Below are 19,268 nucleotides of genomic sequence, written 5' to 3'. Positions count from 1 at the left end.
TTCTTTCACATGATTGGTAATGAGAGCTTCCATTTCATTTTTTGAAATTGGGGCGTTTCCAATACTGGTCTTTACCTTTAACATACGGTTAAAATGAGATTGTTAGTAGAACTTTGTTTGTGTGTAAAATCGCTGTTGTTGATGTAGATGTGAATATACTGGTATGTGTACCTGAATGTGTGCATTACATCCATCTTGAAGATACCTGAGAAATCTAATTACATGTATCCTTTGGAAAAGAGAACGAGATTGAGTTTGTATAGGAGATGCAATGTGAATTGTCACTTGAGTGTTTCGTGGATAAATACTGGCGTCAGATATACTGGTTGCGTTGAAAAGATCAAAATTGTTGAACTTCAAGTAGTTTAATTCAAACAGGTTAATTCAAACTTACTGAATACTTGAGTGTTTTGATTAAGGTCATTCTCAGATATTTGTATGTACCATATTTAATGAGTATTCTCAGAAGAACAATGCGATTCTTGAAAGTTCAGCTGAATTTTTAAATAAAAAAAATACACCTTCTGATATCACTTTTCCATAGACACCTGTACGAAATCTGGTTAACAATTTTTATTATTCTGAAGTTACAAATATGGATTTAGCTCCTTTTGGAATTAAACTCTTCATATAGTGGCTGAAACTGGGTTGCATGATCCAACCAGAATTTTCAAATAGACATGTATTTGATTTGTGATGTTTCAGTTTAATTTATACACATGTACCTTTAATTTACACTACATGTATTTTCAAAGAACTACTTTAAACGCGATGGAAATGATTTATATTGAACCAAACTGTAATTAATTACAAGTATTTTAATCAAATACCCTTTCTTCCCTTGTTTTTTGTTTTACCATAGGATTCCAAACCCAAGTCCTCTCAGGGGGCCCAGTCTTCCCAGACCCAGTCCTCACTCAGCGAAGAGAGAGAGGAGGAGATCTCCCCCACCCCTCCGGTATCCCAGCCCAAGACCCGCCGTCGCCGCGGTGCCTTTAGCGCCGAACCATACACAGAGGAGGATGCAACTTCCTACGTCAAAAAGGTAATTGCGCTCTGGCCGATCGTACAAATTAGTTTCATGTTGTAGAACATTTCACATTGATCATGTTGTGGCAGCTGGCTGAGATGAAATGTTGATTATAAAAATAAAACTATGTCAATATTAATCAATTCAATTCAACTGAAAAGTGCTCAAATCATTTACAGAAGACTATGGGGGCGTTTCACAAAACTTATCATCAGTCTTTGTTATAAGCTTTGTTATAAGCTCCTGAAATCCTTGTTTCTGATTGGTTATCAGCAGATTTGTCACTGATTTTTGTGATTTGTCATTGAAAAAAGGCTTTGTGAAACGGGCCCCTGATCAAGTGTGAGTTGCCCTACTGCCCCTTTGTGGTAATTTTAGCGTGGAACCGTAGAACCGTAGACAGAAGAAGATGAAACTTCCTGTACGTCAATTTTCTGGCTGAATATCATTATATACAAATTAGTTTTACTTTGAGTTAAGTATCAGAGACACTTATCATGATGGAGATACTAAATTGTACATGTAAGTAAAGTGATCAGGGTTACACCATGCAAGTCTTTCAAAGCAATAAGACCTTGTACCATAACCTACCAGCTCTTCTCAGGGCTTGTATTCTTTTGAAAGAATTACATGGTAGAACCCTGAAACTTCACCCACAATTTAATGTTACTTTGTTAGAAATTTTACATTTACTCATGCGGTAATTAGCTGTGATGATATTTTTTATGTTTATAAATATTTCACTTCAATTTGATTGAAGTAAATAGTACTGTATATGGGTCATTAGCTGAGAGCCAGAAGGGCATTAACTATATTACCGGTAACACTTCACCTAAAGGCTTATGCCCTACAAGCTTTTTGTGGTAGTTTCAGCACGGAACCATACTAGGAGAAAGATGCAACATCTTATGTCAAAAAGCTAATTGCTCTCTGGCCGACATCATGATGCAAATGAATATTACACAATGATGAAACAAAAATCCTTCTGGCATTCAGCAGTCAATATTTGAAGAGCAAAATATAATTTTATTAGATTTAGAGACAATCAATTCTGGGCATGAGAATGTCTCAGTATAGGGCAATAAACTTAATTGTATTCTGAGAAAACTGTAGGCATAGCAGAGATGCCAACCCTCCCGATTTTATCGGGAGGCTCCCGATAATTCACCCCAACTCCCGACCTTACGATCACCATCCTTATCCTCCCGATTTATTAAAAAAAAAAAAAAAAAAAAAATGATTTTTTTTTTTTTTTTTTTTTTTTTTTTTTTTTTTTTTTATTATGATTTTTTTTGGAGGGCGCTTATCAGTATATATATCTGTGAATTGAAAGAGAAATATCATCTGCTAACTTAAGCATGTAATAATTCCACTATGTTAAAAGACAAATTAAGAGTAGCGAAAGATTGTTTCAGCATATGGATCGCCGTAACCAATGCGTGGATATTGCCACAGAATCCAAATGGCGGAAAATCAGCAAAATAAGACCAGGAAATGGTCTCGGAAGTATAAGACCGAATACAGTATCAAGTACCTGTGTAATCGGAAGTCTGAAAGTAATTCATCATGCATTTTGTACAATTTTTATGTTATTTAAAAAAAAAGGGGGAATTATTTAACTAAATACACATGTAAAATGCTCCAAAATAAGGCTCAGATTGCACCAGAGAGCATCTAGAACCCCAGAGCTTCCAGGGCCCTAAGGCGGGCCCTGGACCCCGGCCGCATGTGTCGGGCGCTACGCGCTCGAGATGTGCGCTACGCGCACATTAATTGGTGTCGATTACAAATCCTCCCTATTTCTGATTTCCAAAAGTTGGCATCTCTGGCATAGGGTAGCACTTAATTGTGCAATATATTGATGTGTACATACCGGTATTCTCAGATCTATACTCTTTGGAACTGCATACCTTCATGATTGAAATACACTGTAAAACCATAAAATTTTGTGAAATGAATTGTTTAGGACTGTCACGTTTATGGCAAGAAAGTTTTAAAATTTGAAAAATTCAGTGGTGCATCACCTGTGGCCCTGTATTTAGAAGCATTATACTTTTACCAATCTTAAATCAATAACATGTAAAAATTTGCAAGCATTTCATGCATGTGAAACACAAAAGGCGATAAATTTAAGGGCGTTGCAGGGATTTGAAAGGTGAATATCTCAAAAAAAGTATGAGGGCCAAAATAATGTTTAAATAATCATAATTGAAAACTTTCCTAAAGTTTTGGTGGCAAAACGTGTATTTCTAGCAAAATTACCATCATTGTTCTTTTCAAATATTTTGTATTTTGCATGTAGCAATGTTTTATTCGCCCCATTTGTTTACCAAATGAGGGCTGCCATTTTCATGCTTGGATACAGAGCCTTAATTCCTAGCGTTGTTCAGACATGCAACGGTAAATTGCTTTTAAAAAAATTTGATGATGATGTAAAGTGAAGTATGCTTCACATTTCCTATGTTATTCAATTCAATTCAATTTAAATTTTCAATTTATTCATGTTTCCAACAAAACATTACAAATCAATAATAAACATTTACAACAAATGTAGAAATACATGTTGGAAACATAGCGCTCAGTGATGTGTCAGACCTTTATTGCTTGCAGTTGCCATTCCTTTACAGGTAGAAACCGTCGCAGTTTACTACGTCATATCCGACTGCATAATTTTTGCATGAAATGTTACTTATTATATTCTTTCTACTGTACTCACCCTCTAACATGCAAAAAATCCTGAAATTTTTTTCATACCACAAAGATATTTATGGTTTTCTTGGAAGGCGTCACTGTGCGTCATCCTCTAACAGTAAATTCTCTCAACCATTTTACAATTATTCCAACCATTTTATAATTATCCTGAATGCTTTTCTATGAAACCAAGACTTAAGACAGGCTTTAAAAATCTTTAAACACTTACGTTTCTGGAATGGTATATAGAGCCAATTTATTGCTTTGTGACGATTTACATTCACCTAAAATGTAATTAAATTGTCATAATATAGTTAGGGGAATTAAGGAATCGATCAGATTAGTTTTACCCAATTTTTTTTATGAATAACCGTCTTTTTTCACTTTTTTAGATTATCTTAAATTGTACATCTAGCATTGAAGTCACTACCTTAGCATCATTTTCTCTCATCTGAACAATGTTACCGAATACCGAATCCCTTTAAGGAGTGTCGACGATAGAAGTAATAGGCAATCCCACTGCAGATCTATTCAACACAAAAGCCTTCCAGTCATCAATTCAATTAAACTTGCCTGCGTGTCTGAACAAAAACCCTCCTGCAGTGCTTGCCTTCAGAAAATGATAATCAAATCTATGATTATTAGCTATTTCTTCTTTTTAATTTGTGTCCTTCAATCATGAGGAGTGGCTCAATTAACCACTTATTATGAACAAGTTTTCTCCAAGGCCTTTCAACAGGTTTATTGTTGTGAAGAAACTATTTTTATATTTTTCCCTCTCAAATCAAATAATGAGCTGTGTTGTTAGACTCTCTGTTTTTTGTGTAATATTGATTTTAATTTCTTATGGCCATTGGCGCATTCACAGAATTTGATCAGATAGTTCTGCAGGCAATGACGATTCTGTTTTTTTGTTATTGCATAATATTATGCAACGAGCGTTGTGCAATAATTGAAACCTTGTGTAAGAAGCATGATGATTCTTTTTAATTGTTTTTCTCAATGTGGTTAAGATTTTGATTTTATTTTGTAACGGTCATTCAGATAATTGAGCTTTGAAGAAATAGTTATATCTTGGATAAATCGTCCACAAATCGTCTGTTTTTTTTTACCCAGAAGGGGTTTTTAACTCATGAACTTCAAGTCTGAAACAAATGTTTTTTTCCTGCCCTCATATTGGGATACATATCTAGATGTCACTGAAAAATGTTTAATAAAGGCAGTTTTCAGCAGAATACCCTAATTACTTTGCATTTAGGAATTCTTCCATTAAATTTAAATTATTTATTTAATTTTATTGTATTTCATTTGAGCAAGGAGACACTTGCTTCAGCCAATGGCTGTGCATAAATAAAACACATACATGTAGATCATATACATAAGAATGTACAATAAATATAAAAGAACAAATATACATGTAAATAATGATATAATTAGATATATGAAATAAAGAGAAGTACATGTATGATGAAAACGAAGATAACACATGTAGATAAAAATATAATACAAATTATAAACATACATATATGGAAGAGGATAAATAAAAAGATAAATCTATAAGACTATAGAGGCAGATGGAGAATTTAAACCAAGATAGAAATCGATCATCACATATGAATTGATATAAAACTGACAAGCATTAGAAGAAGGTCAAGTAGGCACTAATTTCACATAGATTATAACTATGTTTAAGCAGTAGTAGAGGCACTGAGGCAAAAGAGAGAAGAAAAAAAGAGGGTGAGAGAAAAAGAAGAGGGAGAACTAGAGAGAAAGAGGGGATGGGAGAAAGCAAAACAGTAAGAATGAGAGGGGAGAGATTAAAGGAAAGAAATTTTTACTTTCCGGTTTGAATTTGTTAAAGCTAGAGGCTTTTATGTCATTAGGCTATATTCCATTGTTTCCCTCCTCTGTATTGTAAACTAATATTTATGTAGCACCTTTTCCGGAGGATACAAGGCACTTTCCCTTGGTCTACGGACAAGTAGAGAGATGTTTTTAGATGTTTTTGAAGAAATTAAGTGAAGTACTATTTCTCAGAAATTCAGGGAGTTTGTCGATAGGCCTGGAGCAACAGAGTGAAAGGATTCGAAGCCAGCCTGTTTTCGAGATTTGGAAATGAGAAAGGAAGCAGCTGATGTAGATCAAAATAAATATGATGTTCTCTGTTGCTGTTTTATTTGATGTCCAGTACCCTCAATAAATCATCAAAAAGATGAAAATTAATCAAATTCATTTTATTGATCAAATTGTGTGTCTTACAACAGCAAGATAATTTTTAAGCTGTTAGTCAGATCTCTTTTTCTGAATGTCATGTTCGTCCATTTCAGAGTAGATATTCACATATTTAATGTACAAATGTACAGATGTATTTTACTCTTTGCTTTCTTTCATTTTTATCAGGTGATTCCCAAAGATTACAAGACTATGGCCGCTCTCTCCAAAGCCATCTCTAAGAACGTTTTATTCTCCCACCTGGATGAATCAGAGAGGAGGTAGGTATCGATTGCACACAGCATGTTTCAAGATATGTGGTATAAAGTGAGCAGGAGAAGAAGGGAGAGAGTGATAGAAAGTGGGAGGGATGGATGAAAGGAGGGAAAGAGAAAGATACAGAGATATGGAGGGAGATAGAGAAAGACAGAGAGCGAGATAGAGACAAGAGATAGAGAGTAACGTGACAGAGACAAGACAGAGAGAGAGAGATAGAGAGAGAGAAAGAATGAGACAAGACAGAGAGAAAGAGAGACAGAGACAAGACAGAGAGCGAGATAGAGACGAGACAGAGAGAAAGACAGACAGAGAGCGAGATAGAGACGAGAGACGTGACAGAGACGAGACAGAGAGAGAGAGAGATAGAGAGAGAGAAAGAATGAGACAAGACAGAGAGAAAGAGAGACAGAGACAAGACAGAGATGAGAGATAGACGAGACAGAGAGAAAGACAGACAGAGAGCGAGATAGAGACGAGAGACAGAAACCAGACAGATAGACAGACAGACAGACAGACAGAGGAGAATGAGAGGAGAGCAAGAGGAGGACAAAAAAGTTTACATCAAGAGTAATGGTCAAAAGCATCTCTTGGCACAGAAATTATATGATAAATACCCATTCATCATCATGGGGGAAAATCCAATTACCTATCCAAATCCCATGCAAAAAGTGGCTTGACCTGATGGTATTTTGCAAGTGATTTGTAAAATTCTTCTGTTGTTGCTTTTGACCTTGAAAAGGCAACTGCACTCACATTTACAGATATGATATGAGAGTTGAAATGAAAGTCTCTGCTACTTTACTTTAATATTTTGTTTGCTTTGTATTGTTATGTTCTTTAAAATGTCTTTGCCAAATTGATTTAAGTTATGATTACTAAAGGCTAGAATGAGAATACTGCTTCATTCCCAATGGTACCTTTATCTACATGTATATGTATGATACAAATTAATTCAATACTTGTTATTTGAATGTCAGTCATTTTGTATGTGGGAAAGAAAGTATACATGTACATGTATATTTCAAAATAAGATCCATGTTGTATGATTGATAATATTATTCCTATTTTGTTTCCTTTCTTTTTTTTCAACCCCAGTGACATATTTGATGCCATGTACCCAGTCAAGCACGATGCTAACCAGGTCGTCATACAGCAAGGTAAAGCAACGAACAGTACACACCTTTATGGAAGGAAGTGACTAGAAAGAAGGAATGGATGAGCGGATGGATGAATGGATTGATCTATGAATAAATGGATGGATGGATGGGTGGATGGATGGATGGATGGATGGATGGATGGATGGATGGAATGATAGATGGATAATTTAGCGATGGAGAGAGATGAGAGAGAGAGAGAGAGAGAGAGAGAGAGAGAGAGAGCTCGATGAGAGATGAGGGAGAGAGAAAGAGAAGGAGGGGGAGGGGGAGGGGGGAGAGGGTGTTTGTGAAAATTGAGTCTTTCATACAGTCCAGTATAATTGAAAACTGATTGTAATACATGTATCTAGACAGCCCAGGGATATGGATAGTGAAAGAAAGTTTTCAAAAGAAAGGAAAGAGTTAGAAAGAAAAGTTGTTGCATGAAGGCAATATCCTCTGTTTGGAGCCAGAAGGGCATTAGCTCAGATACTTTAAAGGTACTATGTCCCTTTTGCAGCCAACCTCAAATTCTGTAGAACTTTGCAGGAATTATGAATATGTCATGTATGTCCTATCTGTGAAATTTAAACGTTAGCAGTGTCCTCATATTCAAATTATGCAAGGAAACCTGTTTACTTGCTAGACTTCACTGTCAGACACTATTGAGTGACTGACTGGCTTTTTTTCTTCTTTGGTAATAACATACATGAAAAGAGTTGTAAAGGGCACATGAGCATTTGTCTACATCAATAACCCACTTCTTGTGATGGCCAAGATTAAACTGATTGAATCTTTGCGCAGCATAAAAGGTATGACCGTTCGGTACAATTGTCTGAAAAACAAGACTATTACTTTTGGGCTCTATAGCCCTAAAGTCGATTTGACAACTAATAGTCGTTATTTTCCCACTTGAAGACATTTTCAAGCACTACTTTTTTTAGGGAAGTTCTAAATTAGTATTATCTTTCAAATGCAGTTGGAATTTAACTTTTTCATTTTTTTTGGCCTGCAAATGGGACATAGTACCTTTAACACAAGAGCAACACCCTTCTGGCTTTGAACGGACCATATTAGAAGCAGTGAGCAAAGATATGGAATGGTGGACAATGTTCACAGAAAAATGAGGAGCTATAGAAAATAGCAAAGAAGGAAGGAATGTGAGTGAGAGAAAGAGAGAGAGAAGGCGGAGAGAGTGAGTATACAAACAAGAGAGAACGGATTTACGTTGAAATCAGAATCTATCTGTGAAGCATAAAACCAATCAGAGTTCAACAAAGCATTATGAACGTGTACAATTTAAATGCAAATAGGAAATGAACAACAAGAAAACATCCTGAGGTCAAAATGGAGGAATGAGAAAAAACGTAATTGGATCCAGTTTGGATGAATACCATGAGGTATACATTATTTTGATTACTGGACATCAGTGATGTAGTTTACGAAACCATCAAAGTACAAGTTCCCTGGCAACCCATTGCAATGTGTGTATTTGATTTAACACATGTGTCAGTGGGATGTCGGATAACTTGTACTTATGACGGTTCCATGAAAAACGATGCCCAGTTTAAAGGTAAAGACCAGTATTGGAAACGCCCCAATTTCAAAAAATGAAATGGAAGCTCTCATTACCAATCAAGAATATGTTTTGACTAATACATGATGATAAAAAAATTTGCCGGAAAACCGCCTACTAATTCATATATTTGGTAAATTTGTTTCTCTCATGGTTTGTGAGAGATATAGGGTAGTCCCATATACATCTTTCTGTGTATAGTGCTTGTAACTTTACGAAGAATGGGCCAAATTTCTTATCATTTTGATGATTCCAGAACCTTGCAGATGCTAGATGCTAGATGATCAACCTTTTCTGATCGATTCCACAACGTTTCTTTCACAATGCAATCACTTGACCATAACTGGTCTTTACCTTTAAAGTCTGCCTTTTACCATCCCTACCCATCCTCTCTCTCTTTGCTACTGGACATTTGAAACAGGTGATAACTAGGAGGGAAAAGATATTTGTATGTTATTTCATAATTACTTTGCTCATTCAGTGAAAGATTGATAATAATCAAGAAGTCATATTATTTGAAGATTTTAAAGATCTAAAATCTTATATAAATATGTCACAGCTCAATTTAAACATGCTTTTCAAAGTCTGAGCTCGGTACCTTTGGTACATGTATGTATCATTTATATCAAGCCCTCAAAATCGATTTGTCAAAAGTAGCTGATAAAAAGCTAGATTCTAGTATCAGGTTCGATATCCCTTTCCTTAAATATAATGTAAGTTTGCCAAATAGAAGTGAAAATTAACTTATCACTCTGTGCCCTAGTAGAACAGATCATGATATACACCTTTATTGATTGATCGATCAAAGACAAATACATTGTAGGTAACTTGTTGATTTACCTTGCTACCACTCTCCCATTTTGTCTGTACTCAACATTTCATGAATTTCACCTTTTTTCCAAATGTTTCTCTCATCATTATTGAAACTAACTTGATATCAGGATTGAACCCTTTAAGACAAATGTGTGTGGATCGGTGGTTTTAGCTGCAGCCTAGATCACCTTGCTTTATGTACACCCCCTTTATGAAATCGATCCCTTTCTTCATCAACCACCTAGAAAATAGAAGCTGTCATATCTTATGACAAATAAGAGAAGTGCTCACTGGGAAATGGTTGCCCATTTGCATAGAGATTAGAAATTAAAGATTTAAATTTTCTCATTTGTCATTGCATTTTCTCACACTTTCACTGATATGTTTCTGTTATCATAATTGAAACCAACTTGATATCAGGATTGAACCCTTTAAGACAAAGCAAGTGAATGAAAAGAACTTGCCTGAATTCCTGAAAGGAAGGAATTTGTGAATCCCCGAATGGACTAAAATGAAAATGGGGTGTTTGTAATCACCAACATAACATGTACAATTAATCAACCAAGGTCTAACATCATTCTCCCACAAGACATTAATTTTTAATCGCAACTATCAAGAACGATATTGACATTTTTCCCATTACCGCTAATAGATGTACACACATGTACATGTACTCACAAATGGCATTTGTTGTCGTATATCACAGAACATGCAGTACTAATACTACTAACAGCTTTGTACAGAGCAAGGATAGGGCTTGTAGATTATCAGCTAGTCTGTATTACAGGCTTTTTAAGACGTATCTTTGACTGCGCAATGTTCAAGTTCACTTTATTCAATACTTTCATAAGAAATATGCAAAGGAAAACGATCTTATAAAAGTTGAAATATAATTTGTGTATCAAACTATCAATATATAACATGAGAATAACACAAGCAGGGAAGACATGAAGAACAATTTTTTTGTTTTGTTGATAAAATGGGGGGGGGGGGAAGGAAATAATTTACTTTCACACATACATGTACAGTACACTCATTCCCAAATACACCAACACACATTTATTGTTCTGTCTGATGTAAAATTAAAGTTATAAGTTATTGCACTATTGAGTATTGTTGTAATATATAAATACAATTAACAATTTCTTTTAAAACTATTCAGTGATGGGCTCAGTCTATAAATGTCTATTGGTATATCATTCCAAACTTTGGGACCCCTGAAGAAATAGTATTTTGGGAAACTAATGTTCCAAACACTTCAAATTACATGTATGTACATGTACATGTATGTTCATCTTGATTCTCATTGCTACAGTGTCTGTGTGTTGTGTACAATGAGGCCCTCTTTGATGATTGCAAAGATGGGTCTGGTACGAGGAAGACTAAGGACGACGAAACCAAAATCATGTCAAATATCCCATCATTGCTTGCTCTTTTGCACAGATGTTCTGAATTTTTAATTAAAAATTTCCATTTGTCAATAAGTGCTCTTCCTATTTGGGATATATTTATGCAATGAATCCATACATAGCAATATGATTTGAGATTTTGAGTACCAGTACTATTTGTAACCATATGTGAAAGATATGTAGTTTCAGTACTTGTTTATTTAGTACTCAAAGTATTAAAATGGAGTCTGAGTATTATTAGTAAGCCTTGCAATTTTATATCTTAAAACCTCGCAGCTATATCAAATTACAAAATGAGATGTCAGATCAATAAGCGTTATATCAGAAAGAGAAGGAAAAAGAAAAGAAGGAAAGAGAAAAGATAAAAGAAGGAAAGAGAAAAGAAGGAAACAGACATATTTTCTCATTTTTATTTTCTTCTATTTTTTTTCCTCTATTTTTTGTTTATTTTTATGTACATACATGTTGTATGTATAGAGCCAGAAGGATCTCTTCTTGCTCTAGGCTGGCAGTGAATACTCATTGCTTTTAGCTTATTTTTATTCATCGTATAAGAGATCAAAAGGGCCTGACTCCAAAGCCAAAGGATCAAAAATATCCTTAATTTCATAAAAACAAATATGACATGCATTTGTTGTTGAATATAACATATGTTCACCTCAAATTCAGAATTCCTCTCGTGCAGGGCTCAAATTAATTTTTTGTCCACGGGGGCTCTTCCCCCCCAAAAAGAGCCCCCGTGAGCCTTCTCACGGGGCTCTTTTAGTACTGACGGGGGCTCTTTTTTTATACAAATATGCATTGAATTGGTACCTATGGTACTCCTCAATTATTTGCTATTTCATCATTATCATTCCAATCAGCATTTTCCCTCTTACAAATTTACAAGCTACATGGCTGTTACTGGCCTCAGTGGCCTGTGTATATAATATATACGCATACAACACTGATCTTTATGATGTCTTTAACTTGACATATCTTCTTCTCCCCTTGCAAACGAGAAAGAAAACAAGGTCATTAAAAGGGATTAAGCGACAAATAATGATTGTGATTCAAATTGATGCGAATATTTGTTTGAATAAGCACTGCTATTCACCCGAATCTTCTTTGTAAAAACAACTTTTACAAATCTCAGCCATGCTTACTGAGTTGAGACGTTCCATTCAATGTAAAATACTCATTAAAGAATACACTTCTGCTAATCTGAAAGTGATCTTACAACACAGTGGCAGATTTGCATGGCTGAGATTTGTAAAAGTCGTTTTTACAAAGAAGATTCTGGTGAAAAGCATTGCTTATTCAAAAAAATCCTTGCATCAATTTGAATCACAATGATTATTTGTCGCATGATCCTTTTATTAAATAACCTTGTTTTCTTTTTTGTTTGCAGGGGGAAAAGAAGCTATGTCACGTTAAGAAATCATAAAGATCAGTTGTATTATGCGTATATACATTATGATACCAGAACAAATGTTGATTATCAGAATGTCATTTTGGAATACCTCTATACAAATACCACATTGTCTTTAGACCGTATCAGTATTAGTATGATGCAATATAAAGCTATTATTCTTTATTTAATTCAGTATAATGCTTTTCCTCAAAAATAGTTTTGCCATTTTGTTAGGGTTGAGACGCTAAGAAATGGTTTCAAATGTACATTACACGAACCCTGAACCATTACAAAATGATGGTGGTTCTCTCTCTCTCTCTCTTTACTTTAATCATGCATTATCAACTACATATAAAGCAGCAACCAAAAACTTGGGGTTATCTGAGATAGGTGAAAGTAAGAGTTAAAAAGAAAGTCATGCTAAAACGGCGCTTCACTCCCCCCCCCCCCATGAAAAAAATAAAATAGATTAGTAGTCCTCCTCTCCAGCATCCCCCCCCCCCCCCCCGCTTTAATATCACATTTTCACTTGGCAGCCCAAGGGGGCCGGGGTGGGAGGAGGGGGTCAAACCCCCTAACCCCCCCCCCCCCCCCCCCCCCCCGTAGATCTGCCCATGTTACCATATCATTCCACGACATCTTGGTCTTCCTCCGTTCTTCTCAATAGGGACTTTTAGATTTGCGTGGACGTGGACGTGTTACGTCCTTTTAAGGCACTGGCAGTCACATGTCACGTCCTTTTAAGCACTGGCACTGCCTTAAAAGGAGGTCACACGTTTCAGTCCACGTTCCCATCGTGCAAATCTAAAGGTCCCTAATATTGATTTACTGGTCGAGGTTCATTATTTGCTAGTCATTTGAAATCACCAGATTTCAGCGGGTTAACGCTTTCACAACGAAAAACTTCTCCATGACCATGTTTCTGCCCTTGCGCGATCGCCTCCAGCAGACATAGCGCGGCAGCGTGCACACGTACCGCTACTAAGGGCGCAGTAGGCCTATAACCACTGCTGATGGCGGCACTGCACTGTGAGCTGAATCGGTAATAATAGGCCTACTCATAAAACAAGAAATCTTGCACGCTAATCTAAGTTCCATTTCATTTGAAAATTGAAACTCAATATTGTGTTAAAGTTATAACAGAAAAGAAAATCTTTATTTTATAATTCCACGGGGGCGATTTTTAATTTTGCAATCGCCCCCGTGAGCAACCTGACGGGGGCGATTATGTAGCTCACGGGGGCTAATCGCCCACCGCCCCCGTGTATTTTGAGCGCTGCTCTCGTGCCATTATATTTCAACCTCTGACTATGGCCTCTGTGAAATATAACATCACTCTTGAAATTCTAAATTTTTCGGTTCATATTTTGTTACATTAAACGCCAGAGCATGCAGTATTTTCATTATGTAGCTATATCATGCATTGTACATCTAGCGCTATGCATGCATTTGCTTGCACTGCCATGTACACATGTACATAATGACACACGGTTAGGTTTTGGAATGTGAACGAAGGGAAGAAATTATCTTTAAGCTGAATGTCAAAAAAGAAACAGCTGTCCATCACATGATTCTGGTCAGGCTGTATCAAGCTAATTTCTACTGATGAATGTGGCGTCTTTTAGCAGCCATGATGCCTTGTTAGCTAAAAGCCTGCCCCAACTGAGGATGATGTTTTATGCTAAACTTGATTAAGGAACACTCATATTGTGTTGTTTAATAAAGATTTGAGACTGCATGACTTTGACAAATCACATTTTTTTGGTTTGGATGGAAAAAACATATTTGAAAATTGTCAATTATTGAATTATCATGTTCCCAGAAATTAAAATCTGTGACACAATTTTGTGTTTTATTGAAAATTGAGTTATTTTCTATCCATGTCTCCTCTATAGGATTATTGCAGTATACATTCACATTCATGCACCTTAAAAATCATTGAAGTAATTTGCAAATAGCTTTGGGGGTAAATTTAAAGTGTATAGGAGTATTTTTTGTGCAATCAGTAGCATATAATATAATAATCCTATTTGTAAAGGTGAGCCATTCTCTTTACACATCTACTTTAGATCCTACTATAGAGGCATTTTATTGGTGTCTATAAAGTCACCAGAAAACAGGGACATTTGGAAGCAAGGAGATAGATGTAGAAGTGATGAGGGTTCATATATATATATATATATATATATATATATATGCTCTTCAGGCATTTCCCAATCATCATCCTGCTACATTGAGGGACATTCTATTTCAACATCTACATGAGATAGTAATAAAGTGGCATGTTTTTTTACCAATGTGAACTACTTATCAGTATTTAGAAAAGTAATAATAATAATAAAACAGTGCTTATAAAGCACTTTGCACCGGAGTCTCTAAAAGCTTTGAAATCGTTGAAACAATCGTAATTGGATCATAATGCTGCTTGCATAGGTTTAAATATATCCTAATACAGTGTGGCATTCTATTTCAACATCTACTTTAGATTCCACTGAAGAAATGTGGTGATTCTCCTGGGCTGTCAATATGCATATTTTGAGTAATATATATTGGTTTATAGATGTATATACAGTTAATGATTAACTTATCCATACCCCTACCAAGTTTTGTAAAGTTTGTTATTATGTGGAAAATGGATTTGCCTCGAGTTATGTTTCTTGAGAATGTGCCATATGAAAAGCTTACATCTAAATGTATTCAACAAAGGCCCTAATTTAACCAGTCCACCTTTCATTCTCGATTTCCAAAACCCATCAAATTTACAAGGGGTATGAATGATTTAGTTAACTGTTGTTAAATTGTTTGTTCTTTATAAATAATGGATTTTGATTGATGATAATGTAGTGCAGCTCTCTGCAATCTTTTTATGCTCAATTGTTGATGTATGATTTTATGGCCCTTTTTCAATGTGCACCTATGAACCATCCCTTCAAAGGGGAAATGAATTTGAAAGTGCTGGTCGATTGTGGTGTCGATACAGGTGTGATGCTGTCTCGGGTCTGTACAAACAGTACAAGGAATATCCCCATTCATTTTCAACATGTATACTCTAGATGATAGTGAAGTTCTAGGGAGAAGTAGATGTGAGAGTAATGAGAAAGCGACTTGGGATACTGTAGTCCAAATCTGAATGATGGTATGTTGAGTGATGTTCATACATACATTTGTTACTAAGTGATGTTCATACGTATGCATTTGTTACTACATGTAAGTGATGTTCATACATGCATTTGTTACTAAGTGATGTTCATACATGCATTTGTTACTACATGTAAGTGATGTTCATACATGCATTTGTTACTAAGTGATGTTCATACATGCATTTGTTACTACATGTAAGTGATGTTCATACATGCATTTGTTACTATTAAAAGTGATGTATTATTATCTTGAACAGGCATGTGAACATGCCCTACTAGGGAGAAACGTGCAATGAAGGAAAGCAATGGGACTTATTGTTCAGTACTGTGTAATGTATAGATTGTAACAGTGTCCACATTTGCAATCCTGTACTGCTCATTTGTGGCTAACTTGACTTTTTGGATCTGAAGAAATGAATGGGGGATAGTGTAATGAATAGATCATCAAATTGTCCACATTTGCAATCGTAAGCCACTAAAGCCAATTTGTTGCTAATTTAACCGAATGTGTATAGCGCTTAATACTACATTTCTTTCATCACATGCGAACAAGCTCTGTAGGATTGAAAGAAATGAATTATGGTGGCTGCAACCCTAGGAAGGTTTACACTGTTAAATAATTTGTAAACTAATGAATATATCATCATAGTGTTCACATTGGAAATAATGTGGCTAAATCATGGCTCATATGTGTATAGCGCTTAATAATACTTTCTTTTATCACATGTGAACACAAGCCCTTTTGGATTGGACGATTGCAATCCTAGATAGGTTTATATTGTTCATGTCTGTGTAAAGAATAGATTGCCACAGTGTTCACATAATTTGCGATCATAAACATGTACCACCCATTCGTGGCTAACGTGACTGATTCGCCGTGAACATATTTGAACGCCCCAAGAGGAATTTATTTATGCGAGTGTCACTTTCATCCATTCTCTCTTCTTTCCGTCCCTTCTCTCTCTCTCCCTTGACATGAATAGGTGATGAAGGCGATAACTTCTATGTCATTGACTCCGGAGAAGTTGACGTAAGTTAGTACTATTCCCAAATTTATAAAAAAGTTGTTTTCATTGTGATGTCATTGGTTCATTGCCCACAAATGCTACCTCGGTGTAGTAGTAATTTCTAGCATGATATTTTGGGCGAAACTGAACTTCTACTGAATAGTGAATGCTGATTTAAATAAGTAAATTTGATAATTCATGAAATTAGTGGCATTTTATTTCCATTTGGTGCTGCAATCTAAGCTTCAAAATGTGGAAAGAGCCTTAAAGGGATCGTTTAACAATGTTAAATCTGAGATGCACGACCCTACTTGTTATCAGTGTCTGTGGTATGGTGTAATATTGAAGCCCTAAAAAAATTGCACTTCAAAATGATCAAGAAAAGCCTCCAAAAAGTAAAAATCTTTGAGTGACCGGTTTTACCATACTCGTTTTCCCCAATAGACTGTAATATTATGAAAACCGTCAGGCGAACAGTTTTCAAAATTTGTGATTCCAATCATAAATATCTTAGATAGATAATCAGACAGGCGATCGGCTTGTAAAAGTCACAGGGTTCCTGACTGACCTAAAGGTTTATAATTATCATTGCATCATGAGCTGAATCCAGAATTTTGTTTCAGAATCTGAGACAAAGTTACCGGATCCCTTTAAGTGGACTCTCTTGTGGAATATGAATTTCATTGTGTTCTGTACATTTTTTAAAGTCAATATATATATATATATATATATATATATGTGTGATTTACATAGATATTTGATCATAAAAGGGATATGTACCTGTACCGGTATACACCTTGATATATTCAACACATTGTGTACGGGAAGTGTGTGGCTTCTTGATTAAGCCCATGGCAATGAGAGAATTCAGTAGTTTGCAGGTTAAGGATTTAGAACATGGTTTTACTACTATTCTGCAATTGTAATAAACATGTACAATAATAATTTTGATATACTGTATAAAGAGTACATGTAGCTCTTAAACCATGCAATATCTCTGAAAGCACAGTTTAAATTACTCCAGTCTTGGCTAAGGTTTACCTACACACATTTATATGTATATGATTGTCTTCCTCATAGCTTGCGCAGTTTATCACTGGATGCATATTTTTTTTCCTACAATTTCTATTTAGAGCCATATATTGACATATTTTTTTTCTTCCTGTACTACATCCTCCTGCCTGTCCTTCCCCTATGTAGATCTATGTGGACAATGAGCGTGTCGTCACCCTGAGTGAGGGCAGCAGCTTTGGAGAGCTGGCTCTCATCTACGGCACCCCAAGAGCTGCTACAGTCAAGGTATGTGTACCAGTCTGCTTGTCTGTCTGTCTATTTGTATATCTGTCTGTCAGTATGTCTGTCTCTCTGTCTGTCTCTCTGTCAGGTTGTCTGTCTATCTGTATTTCTTTCTGTCTATCTATCTGTCTGTCTGTATGTCTGTCTGTCTATCTATTTTTCTGTCTGTATGTCTGTCTGACTATCTGTTTGTCTGTCTGTCTTTTTATCTGTATGTCTGTCTGTCTGTCTATATGTCTGTCTGTCTATATGTCTGTCTATCTGTATGTATGTCTGTCTGTCTGTCTATCTGTCTATCTGTCAGGTTGTCTGTCAAATCTTGATTTGTACAGTGCGTGAAGAGAAGGTTGCATTCCAGGAAAAGTGAAAAATAATAATTTGTGAGATTTTTCTTTCTTTTGATGTTAGTTTGGAAGAGTATCATAGAATAAAATTTACCCAGAAAAAGATGGCTCTTCAAATTCCCTCTTATTCGGAATTAATAGCTAAAGGGGTGAGGACGACACCTACATGCCACATGTTTGTGTAGTCCACACAAATTCTGTGCACAGTCACCCACAGTGCATGTGACTTCTAGCAAGACTGGGCCAATTTGCTATCGTTTTGAGGATTCACATCCTCGCAGTATGCACCTATACGAACAGTTTGGGCTCTGTGATCAACTCTTTCCAGCTTTCACACAGTTTCTTTCACAATTCAATCTCATGACCAGAATTATTAAAACATGCAATTATTGTACATTGTATTACAAAATACAGATAGAGCTAGTAGGGCAAGTCCATGGTATTTCTTGTTCCGTATGTTACCAAGTATTTTTGAATTCTGACCATAAATTGACATCAAATGTGTCATTAAACTTCATATGTGGTCTGATCTACATGTAAAGATGCAGTAAGACTATTTGCTTAATGATCAGACATGCTCAAATCTGAGAGGAGGTCATTGACATTTGGGCTAAAAATGCTGACAGTATCGATTTACTTTTCCTAATCATTACTTCTATCTCTTGATAAGTTTGTATAGTATTGTACAGGTACTTGCATGCTACAAAATACCACTTAAAGGCTGGTTCAGATATGCCGCGGTAAAAGACCGCCACATTAAAAATTAAATGTTTAAAATACATGTAACTGAATGGCAACTGCATGCAGTTTCACGCGTACTGGTATTCACTTATCTCTGTGTTATTATAGATACAGATGTGCATGTATGTGAAGTGTAGTACATTTTGTGTCATCATAAAAAACGTCATGCTACCGTGGTACTGTGAACAAGCCATTATTTACT

The 19,268-nt window shown here is 35.7% G+C and overlaps 1 protein-coding gene across 3 annotated transcripts in view; it reads left to right on the top strand.

Moving 5' to 3' along the window:
- The window catches only part of LOC588563 (cAMP-dependent protein kinase type I-alpha regulatory subunit), a 46,012-nt gene that overhangs the window by 20,890 nt on the left and 5,854 nt on the right, over window positions 1-19,268 (top strand). For all 3 annotated transcript variants that reach the window (XM_030998900.1, XM_030998910.1, XM_030998918.1), the window contains exons 2-6: window positions 863-1,045; window positions 6,122-6,213; window positions 7,307-7,368; window positions 16,662-16,708; window positions 17,886-17,984. In XM_030998900.1, coding sequence (XP_030854760.1) covers window positions 863-1,045; window positions 6,122-6,213; window positions 7,307-7,368; window positions 16,662-16,708; window positions 17,886-17,984 — 483 coding nt within the window. The remainder of the gene's footprint in view (window positions 1-862; window positions 1,046-6,121; window positions 6,214-7,306; window positions 7,369-16,661; window positions 16,709-17,885; window positions 17,985-19,268) is intronic.

Source organism: Strongylocentrotus purpuratus, unplaced genomic scaffold (genome assembly GCF_000002235.5).
Source record: "Strongylocentrotus purpuratus isolate Spur 01 unplaced genomic scaffold, Spur_5.0 spur5_contig_861, whole genome shotgun sequence".
NCBI classification, from domain to species: domain Eukaryota; kingdom Metazoa; phylum Echinodermata; class Echinoidea; order Camarodonta; family Strongylocentrotidae; genus Strongylocentrotus; species Strongylocentrotus purpuratus.
The sequence above is the reverse complement of the archived record's forward strand: the minus strand, read 5'-3'. Positions and strand labels throughout refer to the sequence as shown.